Raw genomic sequence first — 16,565 nt, forward strand, 5'->3', positions numbered from 1 at the left:
ATCACCGTGATATCCCACAATGGAGCAAGACATACGTGCTGCAATCTGCAGGAGGGTAAGCTGCACAGTGAAACATTAATATTAGATTAACAGAGAACAAAGTGCAGAAATAAGCAGTACCTGGAGGGAGAAATCACATGAAACAACAGAAACACAATGCTGCTGTGGTCAACATTAAAAAAAAAAAAAAAGGAGAAAAAAAAAAAAGGAGTAGGGTGATTTAAGAGATTGACAAGTAGCTGGTGGGGACGTGTGACATGAGAGTGCAAGGCAATCTGGTTAAAGCCTGTCTAGGGATCATGTCTGAAAAACGAATAGTTTTGGAAGTAGGATTTCTGTTCTGGGGCACTGCTGTGTCAGAATAGTCATTAATATTGAAATGAATTGTTCTAAGGAATGCAATTTAGAAAATACTGTTTTAACCTGAAGCCTGTCAGCAAGTCCAATGTGGTTTTGAAGTGCAGTGTGTGATATTCCATCAGTTACTTGCTTTTGCCAGGGCTGTTTGCCTGAGTCTTTATACGCACATGTGAGCACAGGGCTGGAAAGAACAGCCTGAGTCAGAAAGTCCGGATTCCACTGGTATGATATGGTATTATTATTTCTGTAAGTATGTTAAGCCTCATCTTCTCCTATGGCATTAAAAAATACCCACTTAGCATGACACAGAAGGCTTTGCTTAGGTCCAGGTGACATCTGTAGTGTTTCCCTTTGGGAGCTCATTTTTTTAATGAAGGTACCAGCTGAATGTGATACATGTACATGTACCTTTTAGAAAACCAAGCGACATTTCTCCCTGCTATTTTCTGACGGATTTTACTTGAAATTTTGTTTTGGAGTCCTTCATACTGCAGAGATAAAAGTAACACTTTCTTCTTCTCTACAGCCCTTCTTCACTGCAAGTCCAAATGCACGCTTCTAGTTGTCCCAGGTTGGTTGAAAGTCAAAACTAGGCTTCAAAACTGAAACCCTTCTGCTTTCAGGCTGCTGTTTCCTTCAGATTCCACGGGTTGTTCCATTTTCCTCTAGGCTGAGGATTTTTATATCTCGAGTACTTGCTATGTTAAATTACAAGTTCTGCCACTTTGGGGATTTGTTTGTTTTTTTTTCTCTGGACTTCCCTAGGGAGTTAATTGACGGCAGTTTTGCAGACTGGGTTGTGCAGACTAGAGCATCAGAGTAGACTCTCCCAGTTGAAGTTCTCTGCATCTATCTGAGAGACCCAGGCAATTCACGCTACACACCTGGCGGCTCTGCACCCACAACTTCTCCCAAGCTGAGTTACCAGACTAGTACATCTGTCTGACACCCACTGCGTCGTATTGATTATGAGCTACCTTGACGGTGAATTGATAAATGCAGCAAGCAATGCAGAGTTGGTAAAATAATTTTTAATAGTTCACTATAAATTCATCTTCTCTTGTATGCTTTACACCAGCCCAAAACAATCAATGAATCATGTTTGGATCTGAAAATGCTCTGGCTTTTCTGAATGATCTTCCTGTTTTACAGTAATGCATTAGTCACTGTGTACACTATGCTCATGGTAGAGAGCTGAAAACAAGTTAAATAATTCAGTCTGCTAAGTATCTTACAAACCACCAAGAAAACTTTATACAAGTTATGTACAAGCTGAAGAGAAAATAACACTCCCAACTATTAGTCTGTGTTATAAATTACAAGATTTCAACTATTTATATAGTCTCTAGTAACTGTACAGGTTGTCTACAAACAGATATGTGTACAAGTATATGCAAATAGGGTTGACATTACCTGCTTCTTCAACTTTGCCAGTAGGCTGTCAACAAGGTAGGAAATTAGAAAATCTGTGTGATTTTAGCTTTTATGTGTATACATAAATACATTTCTATATATACAGAGACACATAAAGACTAACAAGCCTGTTCCAAAACTTGGAACCTAGCCACATGCAGTAAATCCTTCTTAAAGTACTTTAAAAAGTATCGTCTCTCTTCTTGTTCATCACAGCTCGTTACCGAATGCAGAGGATTCATCTTCTGTAAGTGGCATGTTGCTGGAGGGTATTATATTTAGAAAATTAAATCTAAAATCTTGTTGAAATCTGTAGGAAATAAAAGAAAAAAATGTCACCCTCTGCAAGGAGTAGCCAGGGTATGTCCCCTCTGGTAATACATAAAAATTTGCTCATCTAAAGCATTTGTGTGGAAGGACTGTGTGGTCTGACATTTTCTTCTTTTGGGACTGCTATGTGCTGGATACTACCTTTCTCTGAGTCTGTGATGAAAGGCTGTGTGTCCCCCTTTCTTATCCCTGTCTCCAGACTCCCCTTCTTCCGCCACAGACATTGAGATAAATGGGACTAATGCTGATGTCTCTGCCACACGGACGTTTTGCTGGTGAGCTGATTGGGGGGAACTGTGGTGGACAAGTGGGGACAGCTGGTGAGAGCCTGGTGAGCTGGCCTCTGCCTGTCTTCCCTCTGCAGACTCTCCGTGTACAAGGCAAAGCTTGTGAGCCCAGCCCCACGCCTCTTGCTCCTGTAACGCTTTGCCTTAAGTCATATCCCATCAATGAGCTGTCTGGGTGCTTTCTGCCCTGGGCTGACACGAGAGCTCAGGGGTGAAGAAGCCTTTGTTATCCGAACTAGCAGCTCTTGACAGCAGCTTTTGGGGCCGTGCTTTGTGTGGTTGGATTGCAGCTACTGGAGCACAGGAGTCTTACCGTACACTCCCAGCTGCGCAATCCGTTGCTGGGTTTGATGGTGTAAATGTTGCTGCTCTTCTCCTGCAATGAACACAAGAAGTTGTGGGTTAGGAAATAGATTGCTTCTTTTTCCTTTCTTTTTTTTTTTTCTTTTTATCACATTGAAAAGGGTCTTGCTTTTTAAATCTCTGTAACACCCTTGAGAAGCTGAACTGAAGGAAGGGAGCTCTCACTTGTCAGCCCTTTATGCCCACTGCCAGGTCGCCAGGTTACTGCAGAAGAGCTGAGCCAGTTCAGATAAGTGGGATTAGACAGTTTCCAGGTGAGTGACATTCTGGGTTTGGTACTTTTAAACAAATTGAACATACACGGCATCCTTTCTTGCTCGTCATTTAAGAGCATTCCCAGAAAGGCCAACACCAAACTTGGCTGTACTAATTAGTCTGCGTTACTTTAGTGCTCCTTTTGAAGGTAGACAGCATCGAGTTTGCCTTGCAAGAGCCACTGCAGCAAATGCAGCAGACCCTGCCAGTTGGTTGACAACAAAGGGCTGCTGATGGACGGGCGGGGATTTCTCTTCCGCACCGTGCTGTTCCCAAGGAGGTGACTTCACGTCAAACCTGTGGCCAGGCCAGTCTCCAGCGGGAGTTCCTCCTTTCACTAGTAGTTTGCTGGGCACCTGGAGCAGGCACCACTCTCACTCTCCAAATTTATTGGAGACCAGGTGAGTTTTAATTATTAACTTTTTTAATATAGACATGATGTAGATCACATGACTAGATATGCAGGGCACTGCTAGGAGCCTGTGAGTAATGTAAAGGCACTAAGCTAGTGAAAGATGAAAACCGCAGTGTTACCTCAGCAAGCTTTAGTTTGGGGCAACTGGCTATATCCTTCTTCAGCAAAATGTGTAAAACTGCATCATGAATGGTGAGGAAAAACATGGATGGCTTAATCTCCTCATCAAAAAACGCACATCTCTCCAGTTTGTCCATGAAGCCCTCTGTGGAGGAACAAAATCAAAGCACAAAATGACCTTCAGGCCTTGAAAATGAAGAAATAGTGTATCCTGAGCATGTCTGCTGAACGAACACTGGAATTACTGGTATACTACACTTTTATTTATTAGAGCACATGTGTTCCTCTTTACTGATGTGGAGAGGATGGGATATAAATGCCCATCAGTACTGCCCTGCTTGATGCCAGGCAAAAGGGAATTTGAGCCTCATTTCTTATCTGATGCCTAGCCCAGGCTGGCTATAGTGGATCTTACAGCCCAGAGTTGTACAGCACTGCAGTGGCCGTGGGTAAAACAAGACATTGTGCGTGGGCCCAGCCTGCGGGCGACAGCACGAGAGGGATGCTGCCTCTGCTCAGCTGGATTTATTTGCTATCTGAGACTGGAAGGTAAAACTGGTGTGGTCGCCTGCAGCCGTGCTCGGTGGTGGACAGAGAAGGCAGTGGGATGAGGCATCCATGGTGATGCTGACAGAAAGGCGAGTACTCACCATGTGCCCCTGCAATGTAAATGTCAATGTCGATCCGGACAAATTCTTTCAAAGTCTGTTAAACCGGAAAGAGGCACCGTTTAGATACTGCTGTTTGTACTGATGACAGCTATTGTGGTGATTAGCCAGAGCAAATAGACAACTTTAAGACCTATGATGGTAAGCAGCTCTAAACTCACTCTGCTGCACCTAGAGGCAAGAGAATCTGTTCACGTGGCTGTGGACAGGGATGATGGATCCTCTTGGAAAAGGGCGGGACTAAATACATTTAGCCCACAGTGAAAAAGGTTATCTTTCATAAATGGTATGGCTTTATTATACCTACTTGACACATGATGAAACTAAGACTCCAAAGTCTTCTGAGATTTTTGTAACTGGGAATTTGAGGAGAGCTATAGTTCCTACTGACATGACAGGTGTTTAGTTTCTGTGGAAATGGATTTACACACCCTCCATGCCTCTAGATAGTTAACTTTAGCTACTACTGTTTGAAAATGCTGTTCTTATTGCTTTGTTCAATGTCATCCTGGAAAGTGAGAGTGGGATCAGAAATGAAACTTCAATGCTCCAACTCCCAGCCTGGTGTTTAAAGCTGTGTTTCATATTTATATTTCTGTAAAGCTTCCCAAAATCTTACCAGGTGAAGAAAGGGTGCCACAGCCAGCACTCTAATTCCAAGAAAATTTAGCTTGACTGTTTAATCCATTTCCTAAACATTTTCTATGGAAAATGTACGTTAAAATCCACATAAACTTAAAGGTTACCACTGACTCTCCAGTCCATATAGGAATACCTTTAAGAAACAGACTAGAAACACAGAATAGAATCACATAATGGTTTGGGTTGGAAGGGACCTTTAAAGACACCCTTGCCATGGACAGGGATATCTTCCACTAGATCAGGTTGCTCAAAGCCCCATCCAACCCGACCTTGAACACTTCTCTGGGTAACTTGTTCCAGTGTCTCCCCACCCTCACTGTAAAGAATTTCTTCCTTACACCTAATCTAAATCTACCTTTTTTCAGTTTAAACCCATTGCCACTTGTCCCGTCACTACAGGCCTTGGTAAAAAATCTCTCTCCATCTTTCTTATAAGCTCGCTTTGAGTATGGAAAGACCACATAAAATATCCCCAAAGCTTTCTCTTCTCCAAGCTGAACAGCCCCAAATCTCTCAGGCCCTTTGTGATAGGAGAAGTGTTCCAGCCCCCTGATCATTTTTGTGGCCTCCTCTGGAGCTGCTCCAACAGGTCCATCCCTTTTCTGTGCTGAGGACTCCAGAGCTGGACACAGCACTGCAGGTGGGGTCTCACGAGAGCAGAATAGAGGAGTATAATTACCTCCCTTGAACCACTGGCCACACTTCTTTTGACAAAGCCCATGATACGATTGGCTTTCTGGACTGTGAGCGTGCGTTGTCGGCTCATGTCCAATTTTTTGTCTGCTGGTATCCCCAAGTACTTCTCCGCAGGGCTGCTTTCAACCCCTTCATCTCCCAGCACTGCTGATACCAGGGATTGCCCTGATCCAGGTGCAGAACCTGCACTCAGCCTTGTTGAACTTCATGAGGTCCACATGCTCCTGCTCCTTAACCTGTCAAGCTCCCTCTTGTTGCCATCCCTTCCCTCAAGTGTATCCCTCAAGTGTAACAGCTTTCATATGTCTGTCTTTCATATGGTCACTGTTTATCTTGTGAATTAAAATTACCTTTTGGAGGACCCTTATGGCAGAAAAATCAAGGAAGGACACTGATGAGAAATCCAGAATGATGCTGTGGATGTCGACTTGAGGCACAGTGATGCCAGGGGGAAGGTCAGAACCCCAGTTGATCTGAGTGGGCAAGTCTGTCATGTTGGGGGGCTGGTCCAGCTCCTCTATCCTGTTGTTGTCTAATTCTTCATCTGACTCGTGTGTGTGGTTAGCCATGCAAATAAAGCCTTTCTGTGTTGACAGAGAAAAGTGTCACAATTAATACTTCTTTATAAGACCCAGCCAGCATAGTAGTGCATCTTATGCAAGGGCAAGTGAGGTGGCAATGCAAAGCTGATGGACCCATGAAATGGAGCAGGAACCACCCACACACACACCCAAGTTCTGTCTTTCCCTTAACTGGAGAACTCTGGAGATGTTGGCTTTCCTCTCACCAATCATTTTATCATCAGCATAATCAGTTAATGATGGCTTTTTATTGTCCCCCAAAGTCAATTGTCAGATACACTTTGATTTGGTAATTTTGGAACAAATCAACCAAGAGCATGCAGGGTTTGGGCTGGGAGAAAACCAGCTCTGTCCAACCACTAATGAAGCATAAACATTGCCTCTAGGATCTGACCCTGCCATTTGGTGCCAAACAAAGCTCCAGGCGTGTATGGTATGATGCCATACAAGCTCTGCCCACGGTGAAGCTGTAGATCTCTAACTGTGAGAGCCATTTAAAATCTTATTTTTGAAATGCATTTACGTCATAAAGTAGCACCTTAGGGAATAACATATCTAATTAGGACAGGAGGCTGTGAGGTACATGTTTGCAATGTCAAGCCATGGGGCTGGTTGCTTAATTTCCCCCCGGGTGGAATTGCCTTACATACGGGTGTCACTTGCAGCTCTCCTTTCTTCAGCATCTTTCTAATCTTCCTCAGAGCTTTATTGCGTTTTCTCAGGACCCTCACTGGGTTGAATTCAACCTGTAGAAACAGCATTCTGAATAACTAAAAAAAAATCCAAACAGTGACACGAGGGGAAGGACATAGTATCTCCTGCGACTTTCCTTTACAATCATGATGAGCCTAGTTTGAACTTGGTGCTGCCTACCACTATTCATCAATTCAAACAAGGGTTTTTTTCTAGGTTAAAAGTGTTGAATATAAACCAGGCAGGCCTATCTGTACTAGCTTTAGGACACGACCATGGAGAGCATTATAGCAGTGATGATGCTGTAGCACAGGCCAGTAACTCCAGCAGGCTGATAGGGTGCTGGCTAGCCCAGAGCATGTCCTGCTCATCTGCGTTAGACGATGTCCACCCAGGCAACCGAGATTAGAAAGCTCACAGGTTGTACCTGCTGTGTGGGTCATATGCACATAATTTTGGTTTTTTGAAGAAAAACCCCAAAGTTGATAATGTTGGCTTTGTATGTCTCTTGTACCTCTTAGCTGGCTTTACCAAAATTAGATGACAGGTGAATTAGGCTAATAAGGGTTACAAAAATACCAAACTCCTCGAAGTCCCCTGCCTCATCTATCTAGCTGGTGGAGAAAAGAGGTGTTAGAAGTACCCGTATTTGTAAAGAGAGTGATGTGAGCATCTGCATTCACTGAAAAAAACTTTCAGGCTCTTCTGGGTGAAAGCCAAGCACACGGAGTCCCTAATTCTTCTGATGGTTTTCATCCCTCACATGAAGAATTAACTACTCATTACCAATGCTTAGGGTATCAACTGCTTATCAAGTCCCCCTAAAATCAGCAGAATGTGGATGCAAGTTTTGGTTCATTCTGGGGATGGCAGGCCTCTCTGGTGTAGTGGGGAGTCGGAGGTCCTGGCTTTCTGTGCTGGTTACAGAAAGGCCAGCTGCCTTCACCCAGTTGTCATGGAAGACCTCTTTGATAGTGTGATTTCATTCAGCTTTTCTTCGCACTGCTGTGATTATGTTTTTTGGGGGCAAGATGAGTAGACTAGCATTTATTGAGTGTAAATAAAATAAGATTAAAAAAATGTCCTTTTATATTCTCTATGCTTGGACTGTCTTCTAAAGGACTTAAAATGTATATATACATTGTTATGGGATAAGTTTAGCATGAGTCAGGCTGTTCTCTTTCTCAGAGGTGTGTACGTACATGTGGGATTACAGAAGTGGCAAAAATATTCGAATAATTAATGCAAAATTAATCTTTGAACTGTGGACTGACTGCATATATAATTATTGGGAAATTGTGTTTACCTTAATGCGTCATGCAATTCATATGCTCAGAATGACAGCCCCAGGTACTTACAGCAGCGATGAGTTTTTCTCTGAAGAATTCAACATTAGCGAAGAAGATAGGAGCTGAGCATCTGAAGATCTTCACTCCCTCTAGCTCGTAGATCTGTCCAATGAAGCAAAAAGTGTTAGTAACAAGGTCTGCTATAGAAACACAAATCCAACAGGTAATAGAAGAAACAGAGCATTTCTTACATCAGCGTAATCCTTCCTGTTTCTGTAGATGTTGCTTCTCCCAACATTAGCCAAAAGGGTGCAGCTCGGACTGTGAACAAAGACACAATTATTTGTACACAATATAGAAGCTTATATAGAAGGGAGGGAACGATCAGAGAAAGCAACCTCAGCTGCAGTGGTAGACTGGAGTGGGACCCCACATTCAAAGGTTTACCCGTGTAAATTATTTTTCCATGCACAGAGGCACCGAGCTTTTGGCCTTTTCTGCACAGGGGAAGTTAATATTTAACAGGAAGCCCTGAGATGTCTTATTGTCTCATCCAACAAGTACTCACATCTGGGAGCGGATCACCACGGTCAGCAGCTGGAACGCCACGGCAGCTGCGAGCCCGATATCCAGGCCAAGAAAAACGGCAGCTAAGAAAGTCACCACCCATATAACCTGTAATGAGCAGGTGGATGGCAGAGGTTATATCAAGGACATACTGCCCAAACAGTTTTTAGATTTGGTCCAGGCTGTTCCTCTGCCTTTGATGGAAGCTTTCATGTTTCCTAGGACTTTTTCTTGTAAAACAGGGCCAGACTCACTGACTAGCACCACGGAGTGTTTCTAGGGATGACAATTTCTACGCAATACAGGTTTAGAATAATAGAGGTGTGGATCTCCTACAGGTGATTCACTAAATGCCCAATAAAAATCCAGCAGAAAGGCAAAGTCACGAGTAAATCAGGATCTTGGTAAAGCTGAGAGTGGCAAATGTGCAAATGGTAGGTGCTGTGAATGTACATGACGGATAAACACTAGGTAATACAGAATATTTTTAACCACAGATCTCAAAGCATTTTCATGTGGTAAGTAACTGTTTGGTAGCTGGGAAAACTGAGGCCTGGAACCATTTGGGAACACAAGGAACTGGCTGATGAGTAAGGCAAGAGCCTAAATTTTCTGTGTGCTAGAAGTAACCAGTCCTGCCCTCAAGCCATGAGCTTTACCATTTGGACTAAACCCTTCAAGCCACGGTTATCCCTGGTTTTTTGCTGTGTAACTTCCGTATAGCGTGGTGCATGAGTGTGACAAAATGTCCCTGAATGCATGGCCAATGCAGTAGGCATTTAGACATTTTCTCTAACTGTCTTTGATATTTGATGTTGTATAATGAAATGTATTTTAATACATTTTTATGAAGTGGAGGAAAATGGAGTTAGGAGAGAGAATCGCCTCAAAATGGGTGGGACAAAATGGAAAGCATAAGCAAGGGATTATACAAGTAAAGAAGGGATGCCACTATTGTACTTTCCATTTGGTGATGTAAGGCAGGTATAAAAAAAGATAACCTGTAAGTGAATTTGTGTAATAGATTATTTTACCTGAGTAATTTCTGAATGCTCATGGGACTCAACTTACACAGTCATACTTGTCCTTTCTCCATAGGATGACTATTTCCTTGAACTGCATGAGCATTCCTTTCAAGTTGCCAAGAGCCAAAGATGCAAGGACTGACTGTTAAAAAGACCAAAATACATGTTGGTTTTTAAAGCAAGCAAAGCCAATGTTGGACATTAAGACTTAAAAAAATCACACAAATAGGGCCGAAGTGCAGCTGAAAGGCCAGGGAGCTCCTCCCAGCGTACGGCTGCTGCTGGAACCTCCCTAGCCATGGCACAGTGCAGGGGTCTCGCTTGAGGTCGCAGATCCCACTTATTTTTGGCACCTAAAAGCTGGTGCTCTGACATTTGGTGTTTGGGCATTTGTGTTCAGTTTGAAGAAACAGATCTAGTGGTCCTCTTTGTCGTGATCTGGGAAGAGGAACCAAGATTTGCAAAACCTGGTCTGGCTCCCACTGAAGCCTATGAACACTCCCGGTGACTCCCAGAGCAGGCCTGTCTTAGGCAAGCAGGAGGAAGCGTGAGGCGAAGCTTGTGAATACCTTCTGTAGTGGTGCCAGGAGAAACCCAATGGCCAAGATCACAATCAAGACGATGATAGTTGAGACAATACCAGCAATCTGCAGGAGACAACAATTCCACCATGAATAAGTGCTTGCAGACATTACAGTCAGCTAGGAAAAAAAAAGAGAGCTTTCTTGCGTTAAACACCATCATCATCTCTTGTCCTCTGTACCTGTGTTTTGCCTCCTGTGCTCTCCTGCACACCTGATCTTGACAGAGCAGTGCTGGAAGCAAATCCTTTGAATGATCCACCAACTATATTACCCAGCCCAAAAGCAATCAGTTCCTGAAATAAAACCAGAAGAGATTGTTCTTAAAAGCTGGTTCATGACAGTTCTTTACAAGGCAAAGCATTCCTAAAATTACACGTTTCCCATTTCAATGCAGGGTATTGATTTATGTGTTACTCATCTACCTGGTTGCCATCTATTGGGTAGTCGTGCTTGATGGAATACACTTTAGCCACAGAGAAGGCTACTGCAAACCCAACGATTGCAATGGAAATGCTGTTGCCAATAGACTTTTGGATGTAATCTACATTAGGTGCAACAGGTGCTTGAAACCTGAAAGACAAAAGAGTCTACTTGTTAAGGGTACACTTAAGGAGACAAGTTGTCAAGCAAGTAAGCAAGGCAGGTCATACTGAGATACAACAAGGACTGCAGGTCTGAATGCTGTAAAACTTTGGGGAATCCTTAACTGGAGCAGGGACTCTGTTTATCCATGCTCATGTGTCTCAGAAGGTTCTCACTTACTTGGTCAGGACCAGCCACAGCTTATTTTGCCTGAGGTTCATGCACAGTTCTGCCTTCTGGTTATGCATGGGCGCAAGATCTGACATCGGTGCAAAATCTGACATGTTTCATTGAATGAAACAGCAAACCAAGTATTTACTAAGTCAGGTAACACTGAGTCTCTCAGGCTATCTATCTGCTAGACGATTTAGCTTTACCATTTCCTGCTCCTTTGAACAGGGTCTTTTGCAGATCCTAGGGAGAATTCCTCTCTTTGCTTTTTTGGTTTTTCTCCCTTTCCTTTTTTCAGTGAACTGAATCCTGAAGAATGGAGCCTCTTGAGCAGAAATAGCTGTTCACCTGCAAACTTCATCCAGCAACACCCCTGGGGCTACAAGAGGCAAGCACCCCAGTGAGTAAATGGCTGCAGTCTGCTGCCCTAGTAAGTCTTCCTTCTTTTTAACTTATTGTGTACCTGTTAATTCATTATGCCAAAATTCTCTATATATGGATATATACTCTCTATGTGGATATATACTCTCTATGGGTGTGGTTCTGGAGGACCAGATATTGAGACCTCCAGAAGATAAGAGTGCTTGGGGACATGGGACCAGGCAGGAGACCTTCCCAGGTCTGCTGGTGACAATGCATGTACTTTGAGGGAAATGAAGGAGTTCGGGAGTGAGTAGCTCAGGGAAAGGGACAGACGTCAATGTCCTGCTCAATAGCTGTCTGAGAAAATGAAGCATGCAACTATTTTATGTCACAGCATATTCTTCGTCACATAGGACATGTGCTGTAGTGAGTAGCTTTTGCATATTGAAAGTGTGTCCTCATATTGTTGAGAGCAAAATATTTATTTACCTACTGAAAGAAGATGAAGCGGACTGTTTTATTCAGAAACATAGCTGAATTGACACTGGCAAACTGGAGAGAACATTTTGCTTCACTGGTGAATTTTAAGTATATCACTTACCCTTCCTCTAGTTTTCCGACGACAGCTACATTAAATTTTTCTTCAAACTTAGCGAAATAGGAAATCAGTGCTGCTAAGACTGTCTGAAAGATAATGAAACCCACCTCCATTAGGCACATTCAAACAAGAATGTGAAGAAACTGTTGAGAATTATTACTTTCCCTCTCCCCCACACTCTTATCACTAGCGGCAGAATTATGCCCCAAGTCTGCACATCCTTTCACTGTTCAGATGTCATTTCTGAACCACTTTACAGGTATGGGTTTACCGTCATAAATCACACAGAGTATGTATCAGAACATCTCACTAACAACAGAGAACATCCTGCCCAGTAAAACAGGTGTTTTCTAACAAGGTGCTGTAAAAACTCTGGAGGAAAGCAAGAACTACTTGCGTTTATAGCAGCATCCCCCAGGACTTTAGAAACTTGTTGCCTCTGTGAGGCTTCCCCTGCCCCACTGCTTCTTGGGGGTTGGGGAGGCAAAATTCTCTGCTGCTGGAGTGCAAAACTGATTTGTGCTTAGCCAGGGATGGCCAGGACACTAGTGTGGCACTTGGCTGCTTGCAGGCATGGGGCAAAGTGGCCCCAGCTCTGGGACTGCAGCCAGCTGGTGTCAGAGACAATTTTGTCTGAGTGAAGAATTCCTAGTTTATAACATCCTACTCACTACGGATGTATTCTGTTAAGAACATCCAAGTAGAAGTAAAACATTTCACAATGGTTCATGAACACTGGTCTGTTTTTCCCTATAGGTAAAATGGTAACCAATCATTTAATGCAGAACAGAAGAAATAGTTAAAATTCTGCCTCCCCCCGGCACTATAGTGGTGGAGCAATTGCAAAATCAAAGAGAAGTGACTGTTACCACAATAAGTTCAATTGGGATGGGAGCTGGTAACTTTGCTTTGTATCGGTCATTTATTTCTTTCACCACAAACACAACAACCAAGACAATGAGGGATGTGACAAGGTCAGCGATGTTTGTATCTGTGATTTGGCTGAAAACACTCTCCAAAGTCTGCAAAATCAGAAAGAAACATACAATGCTTTAGAACTAGTAGTGCCCTGGCACAGGAGCACTATCCCTTCCAGAAGAGCATGTATCCGATTTGCTCTAAGAATTACGGTGGTTGGGATTTATTCCCTGTGGCATGAAGTGGATTGCATCTTCCAGATGACAAAAGCAAACATGAAAGACCCTTTCCACCAGCTCTCAACCCTCTCTGCCTGGCCTCCCCGAGAAAGAGTGAAAGCAGCCCACACGTCTGCGACAGGAAACGGGAGCAATGGGATAACTAAGCAGGTGCCTCTCTCTGCTCCTCCCTTCCTGCCCTTCTCCCTCCTTTCTCATCCAACAGCACTCACAGAGTCATATCCAAATCAAATGTATGTGATATCAGTCCCGTGAAAACAAATAATTGAATACTTGAGGCAAAGTCGATATACCAACACATAATGGAAAATATTATCTAATTAGCCCAATGGGGTGTAACTTGGTGTTTGGTATTAAATTCAAAGATTGGTCACATAGTAATAACACATCTCTTGTATTTTTCTCTTGTGCTCCCTCCTGCTTGGCTGTTTTTTATGCTGAGTTCTGTTCTTACTGCCTTGTGATACACAGTCAAGTCATCACCAGTCTCAATAACATTATTAAATAATGAACACTCAGCACTTACATAGATGATGCCAAATGGTTTGTTAAATCCAGGGACAGTTAGTTGAAGCATGAATTTCAGCTGAGATACCAACACATGGATAGCTGCAGCAGTCGTGAAACCGCTGATTAATGATTGTGATAGATAAATAACAATGAATCCAAACTGGAGAATTCCCAGAGCCAACTGAAATGCAAAATGACCATATGTCAGTGTGACTCTTTCATGCTTTTAGGCAACCTCTGCAACAAAGAGATTCATATTTAATGGGAACAAAGTTTTCCACCTAATCCCATAAATCCACAGATTAAGGAAAATACTATCACCAGACTTGCAATAAAAGTTCAGATTTAGCAACAGGGGGCATAAGACTAGTAAGAGTAATTGCTAGAGCAGTTAAAACATATATTTTTTAATTTTATAGCTAAAATAAACTGTATTTTAATATCTATTTTTATTTAATAGCTAAAATAAAATATATTAGGAAGGAAGGAGAAATTGGTGGCCTTTTAAAAAAACAAATCCAAATACTTTACTGTTATGAGATAGAGCTTTTTTTCTCCTTGCTGTGTCTGCATCTTTCACAGTACTCTCACAGCAACTTTTTTCCTACCCAGTAGATTGCTTTTTGTGGTAGGTGGGGTGCAGCTGTGTGGGCTGTAGGCTCAGATCTAGGCAAAACCAGGGATTTCACAGTATGGATCAGTGCCTGGTCACTAGAGGGTGGTTGATAACTCCTGATCAGTGAGCCAAGTCATGTGGGGAGGGGAAGGGAATTACTTTGGTGACTACACCAGCAGCAAACAAAGAGGAAGGCCAGTCCACCATCCATCGATTCACATGCGAGCATATAGATGTGAGCGGGCACACGCATGTATGTTTACTAACCTGAAAAACCCCAGAAATGAAGGTTACGGATGCAGCTGCCATCACCCTCTGCTCATCAATTACTGAGCTATTTGTGACATTTCCATCAGTGTCATCGGGGACCAAGTTGATGACAGCTTCTCCCACCATCAGGCTCAGGACGGGGAAGGGACCTGAACGGCACAAGGAGTTTGTTAGAGACCTGAAAGGGCAGCAGGGACTTCTTCACCAGGGAGGAAGGGCGGTTGGTGTGCCTGAACTTACCCACTGAGATATGTCTGGATGTGCCAAAGATAAAATAAACCAGGGCAGGGAAAAACACTGCATAGAGTCCATAACCAGGGGGGATGTTCACGAGCAAAGCAAAGGCGAGACCTGCAAGGAGAAAGAGCCGGGGCTGGTGATGAGCATGGTACAGGTTGCAGCCAGCAGCCCCTTAGCGCCTGGCTGAGTGGGCTGTGTCAGAGGACATGTTCCCTGGAGGTACCTTGCAGAACAGCCACAAGCCCCGTGTTGATGCCGGAGACGATGTCACTGAGGATCCACTCCTTGAAACGGTATGCTGGCAGCCATGAGACAACAGGAAACAAACGCAAGGCAATTTTTTTGACCCTTTGTGGGGAGCACCTGTAAAGACACAAGAGGACAGAGTTCTGTTTGTGAACAGCTTGGCTGAATGGCAGCCTGTCTTCGAAGGGGAAGTGAAGGGGGAGGGATTGAGGTTCAGGCTGCCAGAGGTCAAAATTTTTTTCAGACACAGCCCTGATCAACCTTTTATGCCGCTTGTGCTTCAAGGAAGACTGGGTGGCCTCCAGAGATCCATTCCAACCAAACCTTTCATAGTACCATGGAATCGTAGAATACTTTGGGTTGGAAGGAACCTTTAAATGTCACTTGGTCCAACCACTCTGCCAGGATTAGGGACACCTTGCACTAGATCAGGTTGCTCAGAGTCTTATCTAACCTGACCTTCGATGTTTCCAAGGATGGGTCTTCTACCACCTCTCTAAGCAATCTGTTCCAGTGTTTTACCACTCTGATTGTAAAAAAAATCTTCCTTATATCTAATTTGAGTCTACTCTCTTTTAGTTTGAAACCATTACCTCTTGCCCTATTGTTAGAAGCTATATTAAAAAGTCGGTCCCCATCTTTCTTATAAGACCTCTTTAAGTATTGAAAGGCTGCAATAATGTCTCCTTGGAGTCTGTGCTGCCAAGTGCCCAGGTAAAGAGAACCTGTCTGGGACACAACTGTAAGAAGACTTTTAAGGGTAACAAAGCAGCTAAAATTCCTTAGAAAAATCTGACATTGCATTTGGTTAATGATATTTGCTTTGTTGGAATCTGAAATGGAAGTTATCAGGATGGAGTTTATGCTGAGAGTGGTAGTTCGAGCTGTTTCTTAGATCTGTATTTAAAAAAAAAAAAAAGAAAGAAAAAGAATCCCTTACCGAAAGTATAGTTTCAGGTGATCCAAAAATGTTTTATGGTATCTAGGCAACTTTTTATGCTCCTCATTGAACAAATTCTCCGAGTACACACGTCTGGCTACAACATAGTGATTGCCCACGGGTTCCACCATTTTTACTGAAATGTCAGGCAAGAATGGTGACTCGTGTGTGCTTCTTTCCGATTTAGTCACTCAGAAACCTGAAATAAAGAACAGGGTTATCTCCTTATGTACTGTGGGGTGGGTAGCCATATCATAGATGAGTGAACTCCAAACAGTGTTACCACCTTCGAAGATCAAAAGAGAACTGGTTGGGACACCTGCTTCTCTTGGCTAGGGTAATCTTCTGCCCTCCTCCTCCTCCCACTGCAGGGCAGTGTTTCGTTGGACCGTGAAGTATTTCTTGCTAAAGGTGCAGCCAAAAGGCACACAAGATGGATTTTGAGTTAATTTATCTCTGAGTTAGCTGTCTACAACTGAAAACCACCTCCCTCACAGAAGACTAATTCTTTAAAAGAACAAACAAGTAGAACTCATGTGGTTTCTCTTAGTGGCACTGCCATGAGAGCTGAGAGCTCACTGGAA

The 16,565-nt window shown here is 43.2% G+C and overlaps 1 protein-coding gene across 1 annotated transcript; it reads right to left on the minus strand.

The window, feature by feature from the left end:
* Window positions 1–1,705: 1,705 nt before the first annotated feature.
* Window positions 1,706–16,112, minus strand: SLC26A3 (solute carrier family 26 (anion exchanger), member 3). The gene is made up of 20 exons (XM_009866796.1): window positions 15,982–16,112; window positions 15,019–15,158; window positions 14,796–14,906; window positions 14,553–14,704; window positions 13,686–13,850; window positions 12,872–13,024; window positions 12,006–12,088; window positions 10,711–10,858; window positions 10,468–10,581; window positions 10,274–10,351; window positions 9,751–9,846; window positions 8,681–8,787; window positions 8,364–8,433; window positions 8,182–8,274; window positions 6,781–6,876; window positions 5,900–6,133; window positions 4,194–4,248; window positions 3,543–3,688; window positions 2,704–2,766; window positions 1,706–1,798 (listed from the first exon to the last, which is right to left on the minus strand). The coding sequence occupies exons 1-20, from the start codon at window positions 16,110–16,112 to the stop codon at window positions 1,706–1,708; spliced, it is 2,328 nt and encodes a 775-aa protein (XP_009865098.1).
* Window positions 16,113–16,565: the final 453 nt, after the last annotated feature.

The sequence above is a fragment of the Apaloderma vittatum genome, unplaced genomic scaffold, assembly GCF_000703405.1.
Source record: "Apaloderma vittatum isolate BGI_N311 unplaced genomic scaffold, ASM70340v1 scaffold27473, whole genome shotgun sequence".
Classification (NCBI taxonomy): domain Eukaryota; kingdom Metazoa; phylum Chordata; class Aves; order Trogoniformes; family Trogonidae; genus Apaloderma; species Apaloderma vittatum.